The sequence below is a fragment of the Alligator mississippiensis genome, chromosome 1 (genome assembly GCF_030867095.1).
Source record: "Alligator mississippiensis isolate rAllMis1 chromosome 1, rAllMis1, whole genome shotgun sequence".
In the NCBI taxonomy this organism is placed as follows: domain Eukaryota; kingdom Metazoa; phylum Chordata; order Crocodylia; family Alligatoridae; genus Alligator; species Alligator mississippiensis.
In genome coordinates this window covers 312,266,796-312,286,126 of record NC_081824.1, presented here as the reverse complement: position 1 = coordinate 312,286,126, position 19,331 = coordinate 312,266,796, and the positions used below count along the sequence as shown (strand labels likewise).

The 19,331-nt window shown below is 39.8% G+C and overlaps 1 protein-coding gene across 3 annotated transcripts in view; it reads left to right on the top strand.

The window, feature by feature from the left end:
• IL1RAPL1 (interleukin 1 receptor accessory protein like 1) overlaps positions 1–19,331 on the top strand; it is a 1,380,155-nt gene that overhangs the window by 727,223 nt on the left and 633,601 nt on the right. For all 3 annotated transcript variants that reach the window (XM_059720831.1, XM_059720833.1, XM_019486306.2), the window contains exon 3: positions 7,743–8,022. In XM_059720831.1, coding sequence (XP_059576814.1) covers positions 7,743–8,022 — 280 coding nt within the window. The remainder of the gene's footprint in view (positions 1–7,742; positions 8,023–19,331) is intronic.

Here is a 19,331-nt window from a genome sequence, read left to right as displayed (position 1 = left end):
GCAAGTGCTTTAGTCGAGTGCTACATCCATCAAGAGTTAATTTAGAGCACGATCCACCATTTTTAAAGTGTTCTAAGAGCTGTGTCTGTTCAATTTTGTTCAATATCTGTTCAATTCTGGCTTTAGAGTGCTTTCTGTGCACTTAAAGCATAATAGGTGAAATTGTTGTACCTAGCCCCAGAAGCTGAGGAACAGATTCATCTTATGTTCTGCTTTGAACTAAAAGAGACTCAGTGAGGGAAACAAGCCCTCACAAAGCTATGAATCCCTCTTAGTATAATGTTCCTCCACAGCTAGATGTTCAAATCTAGGTTCTTTCAGAAGAGACATCTTAACTGATCCCAAATGTTGATGAGGTGTATATATGTAAGGAGTTGGTCCCGTAAGTGCCAGAGCTCATAAAAGCTATGAAAAGCTTTATAGGTCAATACCAGGAATCAAAACCAAAACTAGAAGCTAATAGCAAGTTACTGCACTCTTAAGAGAATTTGTATAACATGTTCCTGGCATAATGTACTATTGCAGTAGCTGTTATTTCCAAGAATAAAGTAGGGATTATTAAAGGGAGCATTAAAAGTGAAAGTGTATAGAAATGTTACAGTGTAATAAGTACTTAAATATTTGTGCTTTGAATTATATACCATCATAGAACAAACTATAGTCGAACTGTCCTCATTTAAACTTTGCAGGTTTGAGGATTGTTGCTATAGAAATATCCTCCAGTTTTTATAGACACAGTAATATTTTTCTGGAGCTTCAGGGGACACAGTGTATCTATATAGCCGGTTTATTTTAAACTCCCTTTAAAATGTATGAGAAGTACTAGTAAAGCATTAATTCATTTGATACTATGGAAATGTTAACTCTTTTTGCATAGGAGTATCAATACCTTCTAGCATGTTTAGCTAAGCTTACTAAGCTAGATGACATTATAAAGAAATGGTCCTTGGTATTTTTTTCTATTGGTAATGCTAAGCAGAAATAAGTCAAAAGTAACTGCTGTGCATAACCTATTCTCAATTCAGCACAAAAGAAAATTAGAAGTGGTGTTGGTATTCTACAGTATTTCTATGGATTCATTATGCTCAAGAAAACGGGCACCACTAAAACTGAATATCCTGAGAGAAAAATCCTGATTAATAAGTGGCCTTATAAACCAAAAACATACCAACTACATTAAGTAGTAAGGGTCATGACTGTAATTTTACAATAAAATAGACAAATGTTATTTGGTAACTTAACACTGCTTGGAGATGGGTTTTACTTGGATGATTATTTCTGGCCTCTAACCCAATGGACAAATTTTATGAATGATACAGCCTGACACTGTCATTGAAATCAGTTCTAATACCAGAGCAAGGCCTGGGTTGCAGTGGGAAACTGGGCAGTATGGCAACCTCTGAGCTGAATTAAACTTCTTGTACCTTGCAAATTTCTAAAATAATGGGGCTCATTTTAAAAGAGAAAAAAACTCTCTGCTTCATCAATTAATCTTATCTGAATCTAGGGCTTTTTATATGGATAAATATGGATTTTTTTTCTGGCTAATAAAAATAAATATGGAGAAATATGGATTTTTATTTTTTTTTTGGAAACTTGTTTGTTTGGAAACCAGCACTCCCCTCTCCCCAACCCAAAACAATCCTACAAAGAATCAATCCAGAAAGAAATTTCAGTAGTTTGTTTTGCATGTGATATTAAGATTGGGCACTGGGCTGTGAGTGTGTGATATTATATAACACATCACACACATGCACGCACATGAACACACGTGTCCCCAGCGGCTGGGGGTGCATGGTGGTGGAGGGAGCTTGGCAGTGGTAAGCAGGGGAGCTCCTGCAGATGCAGCCAGCGCTGTTGGCGGTGGGGGGGGCGTGGCAAGCACCACCCAAGGGTTAGCAAGTGCTTGTAGCTGCCACCAGCAGCAGCGGCCAGTGGGGATCATGGACCATCTGCAGATGCCACCAGTGGTGTTGGTTGGGGGGTGGCAAGCTGCAACTCCCCGCAGGTGCCACCAACAGTGTCAGCAGTGCTTTTTTGTAGAGGGTGCACTCCCACAATCAAGGGGCGCACATGCACCCGCATGCAGCCCTACACGTTGCCTGTGTACGTGCACGCACGTGTGCACACACACACACACACACACACTATGCATCTCTTTACACTTGCAACAAATATTTCTGTTGTACCAATCATGACGGGAGTGTTAAAATCTAATTTTTAGAAGACTCTTATTTTTTTTCCACGTTAAAAACAAACATTAACTTGGCTTTTTATTTCATGTGTTTAATTTACAAAATTCTTTATACATAGAGTCCAGGGAATAAGGTGGGGTAGGCAAAATGTGGCCCACGGGTCAGATGTGGCCTGCCAGACCATTCTATCTGGCCCATGTGGTTCCTAAAAAACTTAGAAAATTAATATGTATCTGCCCCTGGCTGCCTGTCATGCAGCCCTCAATGGCTTGCCAAAACTCAGTAAGCGGCCCTCCACCTGAAATAATTGCCCACCCCTGGAATAAGGGCATATGTATTCATTCAAAATAATTGTTGAGATCATTAGTATTATTGACCCTAATTAATTTATTTTACGTAGTGGCTTGACATTCCCATTGATATTGAACAAAAAAGATGGGAACATTTAGAAAAATTTTGTTCAGCATTTCTATGAACTATAGAAACTATTCTGCAACCAAGTTTGCTTCCATTTAAGCAAAAATGTTTGTCAGGACTAACCATTTTCTTAGCTGTATTCTTTTTATTTTTTGGTGCGTGTGTGTCTCAGTGGGGGAGAGGACAAACTTTTTAAAACAGCTCTAACAGATAGCCTTTGCCCCAAATAGTTCTTTTATTTATCTTCGTTGTAAGTATTATCAGATAATATTTAATTTTGACTGAGTATTTTGCCTGATTTTAGAAGTTTATAATGGGAGTATATAATTGTAGTTTAAAGTTTATTACTGCAACTACAGGGGCAGGGAGGAGGAAGACCCTACGGTCACTTGGACCATTTTAACCCTCATCTGTTCTCATGAAACCACAACCATTGTTATTCTCATGGGACCCCGCAGTTCGACATTGTTGGTCTCATGGGGTAACTTGTTACCCCACCCACACGAACAAAATGGAACCAGTGACAACAGTATAAATGTACCAAGAACTATTTATTAAATGTACAGATTGTTTGAAAGAGTATTTATGATGATTTGAACCCAAAATATTATTTAACTAGAACTATGTTAATGAAGAATGATGGATACACATAATTGATGTAAATCCATTAAGTCTGGTATGACTGACCTACATTATACTTCTCCAAGCTCCTGCAAAAACTGTTCTCCACAGCAAAAAAACTGTACTTCAAGAAGGGTTTTGATAGACTTGAGACAGTCCAGAGGAGGGCCACTCGTCCTTGTATGGTTAGGGGCTTACAGGACAAGCACTAAGAGGAGAGACTAAGGGACCTGAGCCACTTCAGCCTCCACAAGAGAAGGCTGAGAGGTGATATTGGGGCCACCTACAAATTCATTAGGGGAATACAGCAAGGGGTCAGAGATGCTCTGTTTACCAGGGCACCTCTTGAGGTAACAAGGAACAATGGTCACAAACTGAAAGAAGATTTAGGCTAGATATCAGGAAACACTTCTTCACGGTAAGGGTGGCCAAAATTTGGAATGGGCTTCCAAGGGAGGTGGTGCTCTCCCCTACCTTGGGGGTCTTTAAAAGAAGGCTGGATAGGCATCTCGCTGGGGACATCTGACCCCAGCACTCTTTCCTGCCTAGACTGCATCAGACTTGATCTGTTGAGGTCCCACGTCTGACCCTAGCATCTATGAATCTATGAACAAAATTTTAAATTTTTTTAGAGTTTCAAAACGTGAATGAAAAAATTGTTATGTCTGCAGTTCATAGTGTTTTCAAACTGACAATTACTTCCAAAAACTTTTCCTAACTGTTTTAACTAAATATTGCATTCCTCACAAAGCAGCAGTAATATACTGTGGTGCACACAAGCAAATCGCTTACAATCTTCTCATCATTTCTGGATTTTGCAGTCATCTATCTTTGGACAAAAAGCACAACGTCCACTCGTGCTTGCAGAAAGTTCTATTGGGGTGCATTGTGCAATTTGTAATGTAGGGCAGTCGTACCAGACTTGATGGACTTAGACACATTACGTGCATCCATCATTCTTCATTTTATTTGTGAGATCTACTGTTCTCCAAATTACTGTAAAAAGAGAGCTATCTTCTTTAATCTGATCTTTGCTTCCAGTTTGCATTGTGGCCTAGCCAAATGATGAGGCTGGCAATGGCAGCCACATCCAGCATATTGAAAAATAATGTCATTGGCCACCTGTTGATTTTTCCATCTGCGGGTGGTCATACAGACTAAGTGGTCGAGGTTATCCACCTCACCCTTGTTTTTATTGTAGTCATGGATGATGTCCGGCTTTCTTCCCTCTCCACCCACTGACAAGTCATGGTGCGTGCTTGACAGCAACAGCACAACTTTGGACTTCTTTGGAACATAGGAAACTAGGGTGAGCTCCCCATTGAAAGCAAAAATGAATGAAAAAGTTCCCCTTCTTTGATTTGCTTGCATTTTGTTTGGGTTATTGGCCTTGTTTTTCCAAATCCTACCCACATAGGTCAAATCCTGCTGTAGCAGTCTTTCTTCCAGTTCAGTGCTTGTGAAGAAATTTTCACTCACAGTATTCCTTCCTGTCTTGTACTAGGGATGAACCAGTTTTTCAATGACCTAGTTACCAAGATTACCTTTGCATGAAGCTTCTGGTTGCTTGCCCAGGTAGATGTCTCCCTGAGAGGAGGAATGATATTGCTGCATCACAGCACCACCAAATTTTCAAGCCATATTGGCAGACTTGCTGGGCATATACTTTCTGAAGGGACAGCAACCTCTGAAAGCAATGAGCTGCTCATCAACTGTCAGGTGTATTCCTAGAATATGCCATTTCCTGAGCTGCTCCACAAATTGTGTCCAAATATGCAGCAAGCTTGTCCATAGCTTGCCTTGCCTCACATCTCAGTTTGTTGTCAAATCTCAGGTAGTTGGTGATTTGACAGAATTGTTTTAAACTCATGGTGGCACGGAAGCAAGGACACCTGGTGTGTTCCTCCCACAACTCCTCCAGTGCCTCGTGACCACTGTAGTATAGACCACTCAACAGTAGGAGGCCAATGTAGGCTTTCAGCTCTGTTTTGTCCAGCTTTTCCACTCCTTTCTATTTTCAGGAGGACTCTCATTCCACTCCCTGAATCTTCTTTCTGCCTCTCTGTTTGGTTCTCTTATGATAACAGTCAGTACACCTTGTGAGAGAAACAGGTGGAATGTTTCCACCACTGTGTCTTCATTACTTTCTCTTGTTGGCTCAACACTTTCATGGACTATGTCTCCAATGATGTGCTAGCTATGGATTTTTTTCCCCACACTCTGCCATTCCTTACTCTAACAGTGTCATCATCTGTAATGTTTTCTGGGGGTGGTGGTAGTGGTTCTGCTCCACATCCTGCTGTAGCTCTCCTCAGTCTTCCATGGTGTCCCTGGGCTGGTCATCTTCCCTGTCCCACTGGAAGTGTTGGAATCACTTCTGCTTGTGCCAACAACTCCTCCTCATCTGAGCTGGATGAAGCTTCCATAGATACATGGTCCTCTTGCTCTGAACAATCTCCCATGTCTGGAACAAAGTCATCATCCTTACTGCCTTGATAAGATTTCATCAGTGGATGTGTCGCTGTCATCCCTGGTTACCTGTGCAAGACAGACTTCAGCACTGACACAGCCCCCTTCTCATCCTGAACTGCAGGAAAAAAAACGAAAAACTTGATTACAGCTGAAAGCATATAAATAACAATCAAAGAAAAGCCTGTCCATCTATGCGGTCACAGAAGCAATTCTACCCTGCCCTATGGCAGTGCAGGTAGCACCCTCTCCTCCTGGGCACAGAAGCCAGAGACCAGCATCTACCCTTTGCTGGCAAGCCAAATGTGTGTGGATGCTGTTTAGAAACTACACATTCAAGGGCTTATTGAGAGCAGGTAAAAGGGGTATGGGGGTACCTTACCATAGAAAGGGAATTCATAATGTATGCTGTTTTGCAGTATGATATTGTTCTATTTATTCTCTGCTGTTCCTTTGCTCCTTGTCCTCACTTCCAACAAAGGGAGGGCAGACTAGCTTGTACATTATGAAAGGGGCATGTGGGGCGAAGTTTTGCCATGAGAAAAGAGAGCAGAGGTAGATTTGGGTGTGACAAAGGGTTTTTGTTTGTTTTTTTGGCAAAGGGCAGGGTGTTTTGATGACTTTGCAGCCTGCAAACAAAGTAGTTAGCAAAAGGGATTACCACACCTTCTGCAAAAGCAGAGTGGAAGATGGGCATCCATTAGTTACCATGGATACCTGAAGTGGACATGAATGAGGTGTGAATGAATGCTGACCTTTCAGAGGCATCCACCCAAAGTGGCCACCCAGGTCTAGGTCTGTCATTTATATAGAAATTGCATTGGGGTAACAATTTACCCCCATGCGTTAACATGGACTTGGGGTAAATTGCTACCCCCTATGGAAAAACATGTTCACACCTGGGATAACATGTTACCCATGGCAGGTTTTCATCCACAGAGGGCAAACCATTCATGTAAGCTGGCTGTTCTTTGGGGATATTGTGCACTGTGGTGCCAGAGCCAATGTCCTAAAAGAATTTTTTTTATAATTAATTAACTTTAAGATACTGCACAAAATATGCTTCTAGGGTAGGAAATGACCCCAGGGGAATGTATGAAGGTTAAATGACCCCAGCATTCTGTACAGTATAACCTTATGAATCTGGCATTCTCGGGACAAAGCACCTGCCTATTTTTAGATATCTAAAAATGCCAGATTTTTTAAATCTGAGCAGCTGGGGGGGGGGGGGGGGGTTGTGGGCAGTCCCAGAGTAGCCGCATGGAGCACAGGGTGGTTAGTAGCGGCAGGCAGCTGCCACATGCAAGCTTTCCTCGCTACATCTGGGGTCCGCAGGGGGGAGCGGCGGCTGATTCCGGAGCAGCTACTCCAGTGCCGGATTTCTGAGAATGCTGGATTGCTGAGATCTGGATTCATGCAGTTTTAATGTAGTACTTAGCTGAGAAATTCCCCAAAACATTTTATGTAATAGTGCCTAACGCTGTTCTGCTGCCAATTGTTCTTACTATTAAGAATTGTTTCCCTGTGATTTAACCTAAACTTTTCCTTTTTTAGCTTCAGGCCACTACTCTTTGTCCTAACATCTTCTGAGACTGAATAATTCTGTCCTTTCCTTTATATTGTTACCTTGAAATAATTTGATTAATGCAATTCAATGATTATGACACCTTCTGTGCCAGATGGCCTCCATGTTACACTAATTTGATTCCAATATTTTATGACATCGCGCTTCAGAGTTGCACAGTAGAGAAAAAGAATAATTACACACTTATCTCTGGAATTATCAAGATTTACCACAATTTCTCCTGATAGCTCTCCTTTTAATAGCAAACTAGAAATATAGTAAATCTTGCATTGTGCCTAAAGAATGACTCTGTATGGTTTCTAGCTATCCAGAAGCATATAAAATATGATATTTGTACATATTAAGGCTAGCTGTGTTCCTTCTAAAGTGCAGATTTTAAATTAGGCTGATGGTGGGAGTAGTTGTGGATACCCTTTTTAATGTTTTTTTTTTTTCCCTTCTCTCTCTCCTTTTAGCTGATGGATGCACTGACTGGTCTGTGGATTACAAGAAGTATCAAGTTTTAGTGGGAGAACCTGTTCGCATAAAATGTGCATTATTTTATGGATATATAAGAGCAAATTACTCCCTAGCACAGAGTGCTGGACTTAGTTTGATGTGGTACAAAAGCTCTGGACCTGGAGATTTTGAGGAACCTATAGCTTTTGATGGAACTAGAATGAGCAAAGAAGAGGATTCAATTTGGTTTCGGCCAACGTTGGTGCAAGACAGTGGTCTTTATGCATGTGTCATAAGGTACTTTTTAATTTACTGTGCTTTCATAAAGTGAATGTCAGTTACTGCTGCTAATGCTGTTACAGTGTACAACTTTTCAATTCATTTAAACTTTTTTCACTCTTTTGCAATGCTTTTGTGAGAGAATTAGATTTTTTATGTATTTATTTTTTTAGTTTCATGGATTATTTTTCAAAATTCAGTTTACAATGGCCATTTTTAATTGGACATGTAAGTCACATTATCTTGTTCCCTGACTTAGTTAAGTGTAACAACATAATTATAGTATAAACATTAAATACAAAAATTGAAAACTTATTCTCCACAGGTCCCCCACTCCCTCATTATTTACATTCAATGCACTATTTTCTCCAGTTTTCTCTCAGTAAATAAGTCTTTAGAATTTGGCTTCAGTGGAGAAAAAAGTATACACGTGTAATAGGGGGTGAAATACAGTCAGAGGGAACTCATGAACATTTTTGCAGTATGCATATTATTCTTTTTTGTAGTCATTACTGATCCAAACCTGCCTTGGAAGTTCAGGATGCTGGATACCTTCCAAAGGTTCTCAGCATGTTTGCAGAATCCAACCCTGTTAAGACTAGCTCACGCAGTTTGCTTCCTTTTGAGGCAAATGTTCTACTTCTTTCTAAATTTCTTAAATGTTTTATAGTGACGTACTGCTCCCAGCCTACAGAGAAAGTAGAGACCATCTGGGCATCCACTTAGCTTTTCAAAATTACTAGACAACATCAAATTAAATTTACAGAAAAGGTGAAATGATGTAGTTAAAAAAAATGCAGGCAAAACCTCACAGAGAGGATGCATAGTTTATTGCTCAATGGGTTGTAATATTTGGTTATTGTTCTTTATAGACAGACAGATAAAACACAGATAGCTTTACATCTACAAATTTGTAAAAAGATGATTTAGCTACCTATATGCTAAGGGAACAATAACAAATTTATAGGCAATTGAGAGGCCAGGAAATGAGTACACTATTAAGGTATTCTAGTGTTTATAAAAAGAATGAGCACACCTATTGTACATTACCAAACTCATGGAGCGTGTAGGGTTCATTTTTCTTTGCTATATATTTTAATATTCTTTGTGTAGCCCCTTCATACCACCTTCTTGTTCCATGCCTTTACTACTACCCTGTCTTTTAGTTTATCCTCCAAAATGTTCAGCATTTCTTTTCCAATTTTTCTCTTTTAAAAGAAAAGCAGGCATAAAAAAAAAAGCAGCTGCTTAATGTAAATATGTATTTAGGGTCACTAATCTGAAACTGTATGCATATGACCCTAAATACATATTTATTTACATCTGTAGAGTGCTGAACACACACAAAAAAGGCAGTACCCTTATTAGCGTAGTCTCAGCTGACAGCAGCTCTCTGGTGCAGATTCCCTGAGAGCTGCCCCTGGTACCCTACGTGCTCCCCATCCCAAGATATAATGTCAGGCAAAGGGTTATACCTGCTGTGACAAACTCTATGGGGGGTGAGGTGACATGTTTCTGCTGATTGCTGCTGGCAGCAAGGCAACACTGCCCGTTCCTATGCCCAGGCAGTACAGGGCTGCCCCTGCCATAGCAAAGACTCCAAGGAGGAGGGTGTACTCTGGTGTCCCCACATAGTTGGCACCTAGGGCTGCTGGCCTTTCACCCCCCAGCCTCCAGTTACACTCCTGAGCTTATGTAGCATTGTGTAGCAATTACAGCTAAATTGTAAGTTCATATCCTTATACATTAAGTATCTGAACAGCTACTATTATTTTCTATGGATACAAATTTAAGGCAAACAGATGTTTTTTAATTAAGTTTTTATTCCATAAATGATGTAGGAAAGTCTCTAACTCAGGGGTTCTCAACCTTTTTCTTCCTGAAGCCCCCCTAGCATGCAATAAAAATTGGCACAACATTTCCTCCTGTGCCACAACTCGCGCCCAGCTCCCCAGCCCTGCCTGCATGGCCCCAGTGTAACAGGCAGGACTTGGTGGCAGGGAGCCCCGGGGCCCAACTCACATAAGCAGCAGCAGTGTGGAGCCTCACCTGCCCACCTGCAGTGCTGCCCACAAGATGGAAGCTGTGGACTGCACGGGGTGGGTCTGACCTTGCCTCTTCCTTGGGACTCACCTCAGCCCTGATGGGCTGGGGTGGCTCCTCCCTGTCCTGGGCCAGGCTAGGTGAACCTCCTGAAACCTGCTCATGGACCCCTGGTTGAGAACCACTGCTCTAAATCACTTTGGACCAGACGCTGCTTTTGGACAAACACACAAGTTCGTTGTAGACGTTATGAGGATCGAAGTAGAATGTGGAGAGAAAAGGGAAGGCATCTTCTGTAATATCTAGTTAGAAAGATATTGGAATTCCCAGTAACAGTTTTTGTAAAGTGTCTCAGGTTGTTTTGTTTTTTCAACAGAGAGTGAGAGTCTTCTAAAACTTCAGACTGGTACAAACAATTGTTTTAGGGTTAAAGACTAAAGAGCTCAGTTAAGTGCAGGGAACAACATGGTTATGCACTGATGAGTATGTTTACTGTTCTGCCACCTGCACAGAGTAAGAAGGGAGACTAGAAAAGTATAAGGGAAAGGGTTAAAAAATGGAGAGGTCACAAGTTCTCTCCCTCTCTCTTTTTAAGAGAGTTAATAACTCAGAAGTATTTTGGCTCTGTGACTTCAAATTCTATGCACGCTTTCTCTTTCATGAGAACTAGTGCATAAGTCATATGACAGATTACCTTTGGTCTTCATCAGAGAAGGAAAGAGAGCAAGTGGGAGTGCTCAAATCTGAGGGGGCGGAAGAAGTGTCAGCTTGGTCTTGTTCCTAATCAAAATCCATAGTGAGCACTAAGTATCTCTTTTCACCCATTCATTCTTGCTTTGCTTTTGGAGTCATCTGCTCACCATATGTGGTGGGACAAGAGGGCTCAGAGGTCCATTAGTGAATGCAGTCCTATCATACTGTTGAAGAGAATTTAAATTGCAGAGGAGAAAGTTATTGGATAAACAATTTTTATGGTCTCTGGAAGAAAGGTTGTCTCTCATAAAAGCTATACAAGCAGAGAACAGATATTGATGGTCAGCAAGTCCCTCAGCATTCATAATGCACATATGGGCCCCAGAAAAGGGAGAACAGGGAATCAGGCAGGGAGTGAATATGTGCTTCTGAAAGTCTGGACAATTATTTTTTATGTTCTTAGCTACTGGAGGGGAAGGAGTAGAGTGGCACAGTGTGCTTATACTTTGCTTCCTTTGCTTCTTACAGATACTTCCCTGTTCTCCATTGCTAGACACTGATTTTGACACAAATAGAAAAAGAAATGTGTTACTCTCACAGTCTTTGCTGCTGTATAGGGAGTGAGGCAGCCAAGGGACGGAGTTGCTGGTAGAAAAAGTACAATAATAAATGAAGTCTAAATTCTTAAAGCTTTAGTGGATTTAGATCGGGGAGAGGGCAAGGGTAATACACTTGGACTCCCTTTCAGCTGTGCAGCACATGGGGTTCCTGCCAGAGCTCTGCAGGCTGAGCTGACAAGCTGATCAGTGTGCCAGTGTTCAGCATGCAGTTTGCTCTCTGAGCTCGCCAGCTGACCAGCCCAGGCCCTTCTGGACCTCTGCATACACAGGTTGCTCTGTGAGCTCAAACAGCTCACTAGACATGTGCAGGGCAGCCAAAAGGGATGTGACTATGCACACCTCCCCTCCCATCCTGGCTCTCCCCATGTCTTAGAGTAATCATTTGCACACACTCCCAGAAGGACAGGCTAGCATCTACAGTGGCTTAACTGAAGCCAGAGTCTCAACGCAAAAGAAAGGTGATCTCCTTCTGTTCTCCACCTTTTCATTTCAGCATTCCTCATCCTGTTCCCTGCTTGCCATAAAAAAACATGATGTAGGTACTTTCCAGGAGGACATGTTTATTAGATGATGTAAGATGGTGAGGATGGGAGTGCCATGTGGAAGTGGAGGCAAGAATTAGCTGTCTTCCTAATGGCTTCCCTAGTAGTAATTCTGAGGTCTTCTAGATCTACACATGAATGGTGTACAGCACCTCTTTTATTTCAGAATCATTATATATTGGAGGAAGGCAAACGGGTTCAGTTGAATTTATATAAAAACATATGTTCGCGTCCTGTGAGTGGTATTCCCTGTTGTCACCTTGAGGAAGTTGAAAAGTATAGAAAAATAAAGGATTTCAGCAGTGTGTGTGTGTATATGATTGTGTTTATGTTTAAATCCACATACAACCACCTATCTTACCTATTATTTGCTAAATTGTATTGTTATATATAGATAATATATATCATATCTATCTATATAGATAGATGTATATTAAACGATCCTCAGATTTTTAAACTTTCTTACCTTTTAATTCCAGCATTATGTTTGTGAATCTACATGCTGAATCCTTTTGTTTTGTTATTAAGTAATGACTCATCAAAGTGCCGTTGCTAAGAAAACTAAACTCTTGTGTAGGCAGGTAGTAACTTTATACATTAAGTCAAGCTTCAAGCCAAACCTCTTACAATTTACATTATTTATATTGTAGCGATCAGTGCTTCGTAATTACTCTTTCAAATTTTGCCTCTATCTACTTTGCAACAGCTGCTGAACATTTACACCTCAAAGTTTTTCTTTGTTAAATGAATCTTTTCCTTTCTTTCTGAAAATCATCAGACAGATTTCTCAGTTATGCCATAATACAGCACTTACTCAAGTCACTGGCTGTAAGAAGGAAAACTTGATTGGTTTTTTGTTTTTTTTTTTTATGTGGATACTTGGTTTGTTTCCCTGAACCAGGCAGCAGAAAGAGTTTTGAAGCTGCTGTACATCTGGTCTTTGCCCAGAAACCAAATTCATTAGCTCCTCTGACATCTATGGGAATTTTCCCTTTGACTTGTGTATTTGTATTCTGGAGCTCAAACTCTTCATTTACCAAGCCCCCGGTTTTGAGCAGTGGTGGTAGTTGTGTTAATCAACACAGATATGTCTAATTTATTCGTTGTTGCTGTACATAAAGATGGCATTTTCTGGGCACTTGTGAACATTCACAGAAATAATTGTTTTTGCTTATTTAAATAAATGTACAGAAGAATACATATCAAACATTACAAATCTTGTTCAGGTATGCAAGAGAGCTTGGTTATGACAAGGTTATAAGTAAATTAGATCCATGAAGTAACGGGTAGCAAGAGATTTTAAAACGTTGGCATAATACATCATAACCAGTTAAATAGTTTATAAATGTCTGTTAGCAAAAATATTTGTGACATACCTTTTCCTCAGTTAAAATCTGTAACAAATATTTTAAAGAAAATGATGAGAAATGCGCATCATTGTTAAAGACTTGTAATTTGTTCAATAACCTTAGTTGCTTTAAAGGTTTGCATTCATTTTCAGTTTCAGGTTCAAATTGGGAATAACAGATGACAGCTGCTCAGGTGCAAGCATTTCTGGCTAAGATGGGCAAGCATGTAAACAAATGAATGCACTTAAGCATCATTTTAAATCTTTGAGTATTTTGAAATCAAATGTAAATCTGGCATCTTCAGAACAGGAGAAGAATTGAAATAGTCAGATAAGTACATGGGTATTTTCTACTTGCGCTTCTGAATCAAAACAGGACACGGCAGAAGAACCCATTCTCATGACATTCTCAGCCAACTGTTCCCAGGTCAATGATGTGAATAGTTGTAGCATGCATCCAGAGTCTTACATAGTTGTTTCTACCTGGATTTGGAATCCTTTGACAGTTACTCAAGGGAATTCAAGGTTTTGGGCATTTATATACTCTATAGCACAGAGGAATTTAAAAGGTCTGATCTGTATGTGCATGGTGAAACAAAGACAGGTGAATAGATATATTTATGCTGTGAAAATCTCATTTAAATGGCATTTTCCTGCCACTTAAATGAGCATATCACTTGTTAGGACAGCAGCTTCAACATTTTAGGCAGGTATTTCTTTTATATAACACTTTTAAAGAGATTGCTTCTATCTTCACTAGCTATAGTTTTAAATATTGCTGCAGCATAAAATGGCAATTTAAACTCTTATCTTTATAAAGAACAAAAATATGATTTTTTTTACAATATAGAGGCATAAAATAAATTTTGTAACTTCTCTCATTTAATTAAAGTTACAACTTCAACTTCTGGTGTGTTCTAAGGTATTTTAAATAAGGCAATATGATTTTATCTATGACATTTTATTTTTAAATCCTTTCCAAATTGTAATAAAAGAAAAGCATCAGGAAGTGGGAACATACTTTAGCTTCTATTGTGTTCTTGTCCAAGCTGTAACATGCCCTGAACTTATGAAATAATAATCATATTTTTTGTCATAGCAAAGGCCCTTTTGTTAAATGACATGCCATCAGGTTTAGTTTGAATTAATATAAAAACTGAAAATCAAAGAAAAACATTCTCTTGCCTCTGGTTTGCTATTAACTTTTGGAAGAGTGCACCAAGAACAACTCAGCAGCTGTTGATCCTCTGGATCATGATGTATGTGTAAGAAGTTGAATCAGGTGCCTGATGAATACACTTACAGTTCCCTTTATACCTTGATGTAATGAGTGAACGATGTTCAAAAGTTTAGGGGGACAACCCAGTTTCTTTAGAACAGTAAAAAGGCTCCATCTGTCTGCCCTGGGTATGACCGTAAACTGCATATAACTGGAGGCCCTGTTGGCACTATGGTGAGGCTACTTATGACAGGCTAGCTCCTATAAAATATCACAATGATGCAACCTCCAGAGTAAGTCGAGTATAGGGGATGTCACAACCCTAGCCCCACTGCTTTGTGCTTTGTGGGTATTCCTTTGTTGGGATAAGGCCTGGGGACATCATTCTGACAGAAACATCTCTCCCCCACCCCCGCTGAGGCATTAGGCAGTCAGCAGCAACTCTTATTTGTTTCTCTCTGGCAGAAGCTACAGCCATCAGGGTGCTGAATGTCTTCACTTGGTCTGGTGCTTGGACTCTGTCTCAGTGGTCTAAAGAGAGGATGGTAGGTCTAGGGCAGCCTCTACTCCATACTCTTGCCTAGGTATATGTGTTGAAGGTCTTTGTTGGCTAATTGAACTTGTTAAATATAAATAGTTGAAATAATTGCAGTTACAGTAATTGCACGTATATTTTGAAGAGTTTAGTTATACTTGTATCTTCCCACACGTAAGCGTCAAGGCATGCATATGAAAGTATATATGTTGATAGCAATGTAGGTTACATTTATGTAGAAATTCCTTATTATTTTAGATGTTAAACAGACTCTGAATATCTCAGTATTGGTCCTTTCTCCCCCTTCTTCCCAAATAATATTTGTAGTGAGTAACAGGGTTTAATACAAATCTTTAATGTCTTATTTTACTCTTTACAGTTGGTTCCTCCCACCAATGTTGTACATATATGATACAGATCTTTGGTATCTTTTATTAGAAGAATTGAATGGAATACTGGGAGAATTGAAGATAACTACTTTTGGGTGGGGAAAATAAGAAATATGATTAATTTTTCATAAGCTTTCTTCAGGCTTCATTTGAAAATCATTTTGAATAATGTAAAAACTTGCTAACAAAAGGGATGTACCATACTAAGTTACATGGTATTCTTTTTAATGTTCAAATTAATTTCCAAATATTTCCACTTCATCCCATGCAGAATTTACTCTCATATCACCTGAATTATCGATTATTTTATTTCCTCTAAAATGATTTTATCATTGAGTACCTTTATCCAGTTATTATTTATTACCTTAATTCTGTCAATTAAATTCATTGTTACTGTGTAATATTTATAGAATCATACTGTATGATATACTATACTACTATATTTCCGCAAGTGCCATAACAACATTTATGGAAGAAATGAGTAAATGTAATTGCTGAATATTGGGTTCCATTTGAAAAGTAATTTCATAGTTTCTTCTCCTTGGGTCCATCATTCATTTAGATGGCTATTTCTCTTACTGAGAAATTGTAATTCAAGGCAGGGATTAATAGGTAAGAGAAGAGATCTCCAACATAGGAAAAAGTGGTAGTGTCTTGATGGACAGGAAAAGCATGAATTGAGAAGGAGGTCACCTAGGGACAGGAAATTGAAGTTAGAGATGACTAAAGTATAAATAAATTATAGAAGTATTGATTTGAGTGGTTAGTATGTAGAACTCAGGAAAAGTTGAAGAAGTGAGAAAGATGAGAAATGAGTTTAAACTGAGGAGGACCAGTTCTAATTGCTTTGAGGCAACAGGCAGCCCTTCTAGTCAGGGGTCTAAGAGAGAATTAGATGAAAGAGGTTTTGGGTTTTTTTGTTTTTGTTTTTTTCTTCTTTTTTGTGGTGGGTTTTTTGTTCTCAGTTCCCTTTTTCTGTTGATTGTTACTTTTTCCCAGCAAGATCATATTTGCTTCTTCAGTCAATGAAGTAAATAAGAGGTTCTGCTGAGAATTGCTTAGGTTTTACAAATGGATTTGAATATTAGGATAACTTAACTATCTCCCATTTATCTCTTTGTTGTCTCAAATCATTTCCCAGTGAAAAGGCAGAATTTCTCTCTAAAACTTAGTTCAGTTTCCTGCCTGGTTGGTTGGTTGATCCTGTAGTACTGGTATATTAAAAAAAGAATGTGCCCCATGCTAGATTCCAGTAGCTGTCTTTATTGATTGAAAAGAAACGAATTGACATTTTATCAGAAATAAGGAACTATCTGACCATTTCAGGCTCTGGTATAAACTAATGGTAATTACTCCATTTTGGAATTAGGGGCCAAATGTCATATACAATCATGAAAATCAAGTTGGCTTATGAGCTATCCGTATATTGGAAAAAAGAGGAAAAAGACACACTAGACACTTAGTACTACTATAAGCAAAATGAATTATCTTTAAATAAAGTCCAGTCAAGTCAGGTTAACAATTAATCTTAAAGCTACTTTTAGGACAGAGAATGTCATTGTGAAGGTACAAATTCAATTAGAGCTTAAGCACCTACAACTAAAATGCATGGAAGATTTAACCTATGAATATTAGTCATGAGACTTCAAAAGTGCTATCTACATATTACAACTTGTGGGGGGAAAAAGCCTCATCAAATATTCTTCTTTCTAAATAATGAAATAGATTGTACAGCAACCAGGATTAGGTAATGCTGAGTATTTCTAAAAAGGCTAATAAATGCTTGCAAGTTACCTGTTGGCACTTTCACAGTGTGGAAGAGTGAATCTTGTCACCTGCATGCTTGGGAGGAAAAGCAATGAAAAAGAGCAATTATGACAGGTTCTTGAATGCTAGGCACTAGCAGAAAACTGAAAAAGACAAAGAGGAGAAACAAAAAGATGTTTTTCACTATTTAAAAAAAAACTTTTTTTTTATCCTCACAGACAGTGGATAGAATTTTATGTAAACAACTAAATCCTTGCCCTGTCCCCACAAATAGAATTCAGAGGCATCAGGCTTTGCACCAGCAAATGCATCCAACTGTAGGGTAGAAATGCCATTCCTTTATTCTACAAAGTGTTTTATAGAACTTTTACACTTAACTGTCATGGGATAACCTTGAGGAGCTGCTTGCTTGGGATTACTTCCAGCCTTGTCTGCTATTAGAGTGCTCCCATCCACCCTCCCATATCCTAGGCATGGTTTTTAGGGCAGGAATATAGAACGGACTAGCAAAACTGGCCCAGATTCCTTTCCCCCGTTGAGACCCTCAGCCCTCACTCTCACTGGTTCTCTGTGGCTCTGACCAAGAAGCTAGCTTCCAGTCCCACTCCTGAGAGAGGGGACTGGAGGGACTCCCTGAGAGAGGGAGTGGCCAATAACCAAAGTTCCAAGAGAAAAAGAAAAGACTTCTTCTGGCATTTATTGGAGTCCATATACCCCCAAGCAACCCAAACTTTATTCAGGTGTTCCCTTTCAAGTCTCTTCCAGATCCTTAGCACTCAAGATCCTTTGCTGGTCTCCCTCTCTGCATCCCCGACCCGGCTCCCCTGCCTCAGACAGACAGTCTCCTTTTACACCCTGTTCTTCTCATTGTTATGAAGGCCCAATTAGTCAGACTGTTGTCATAGAGCAGTAAAGCTTAGGATCTTACACAGTTGGTACCGGGACAGCAGTCTGAGGCTAAGCCTCAGCAGAGAGGGGAAGCTATCCTGGTAAGACTTCTGTAGCTGGTTCAAAGCCCTATGTTCAATTGCTACTTGCCAAAATCTGATCAGTTGGGCCTGTTTTGCCCTTTCACAGGTTAAACCTTTTTTCCTGGAACAATTCTGCAAGCATCCCTGTTGAAGTTGCTTATATTCTGAATTATTTGCTGTTCTAAATTATTTACCATATCTTCAGCTACAAGTGTTTCTTAAACTGAAACAGGTCTTCAGAAGCAATACTGGTGTTGCACTCTGGAATCCCACCACTTCCACCAACTGTCATTGCCTCCAGGGAGAGCTTGCTCAGAACAACTGTGGCCTTGCCTCATCTCTGAGTGTGTCCCCTGAAAGCAGCCCGAGCATGGCTTCTAGAGAAAAGAGAAACCCAGTTGTGAGCACTGGGCTCAATAAATGCAGGCATATGTAAATGAGAAGAATAAAACAATACATTTTATTTGAGGAACAGACCTGTGATCCCTTTGTCCGTCTGTCTGTTTCATTCTAACTTGACTCAAGCACCATATCCCAATTCCCAGTCTCCGTATCCTTAGTTATAGACCATCTTTAAATTACAACTTCTATCACTACACTGAGACCGTGTTGTCTCTTCTAATGCACCTCCTCATGATAATTCATAATACTCTGTCAGCTGGTGGAAGAGGAGGGGAGCTATATCTCCAATTGATATGCAGTCTAGCTTCATCAAACCATGTGTGTCCACACATGCTCTTAATGTGAAATAATAAACTCGGGAGTTTATTACTCCAAATTTATTGTTCCTGCACCCAGGGCTGCAGCATGTTGAACTGGGTCAGAGCAGCCCTGGCTAGCAGGGGACCCCTGGGGTCAGCCTGCCAAACTGGGACTTTTCCTGTCCAGCAAAACATGCTGTGGAGGGGCTGGCTTTGGCATGAGGGTGCTCTAGTGTGGTGCTACCTAGCAGACAGCCCCTGCACTGAAGCACCTTCATGCCCCAGCAGCTACATCAGTGTCTACATGTGCAGTTCTGCAAAATAAAAAAAACTCTGCATCAGGATAGTACTTGTATTTACAAGTAGTATTACCCTGCTGCAGAGTTTATTCACTTACTCCAGCCTAATACCTTTGCACATCTAGATACCAAGATGTTTACTGCAGAGTTAATTAGTTTACTAAGTGGTAAATGTATCATGTAGATGTGTCCACAGAAAA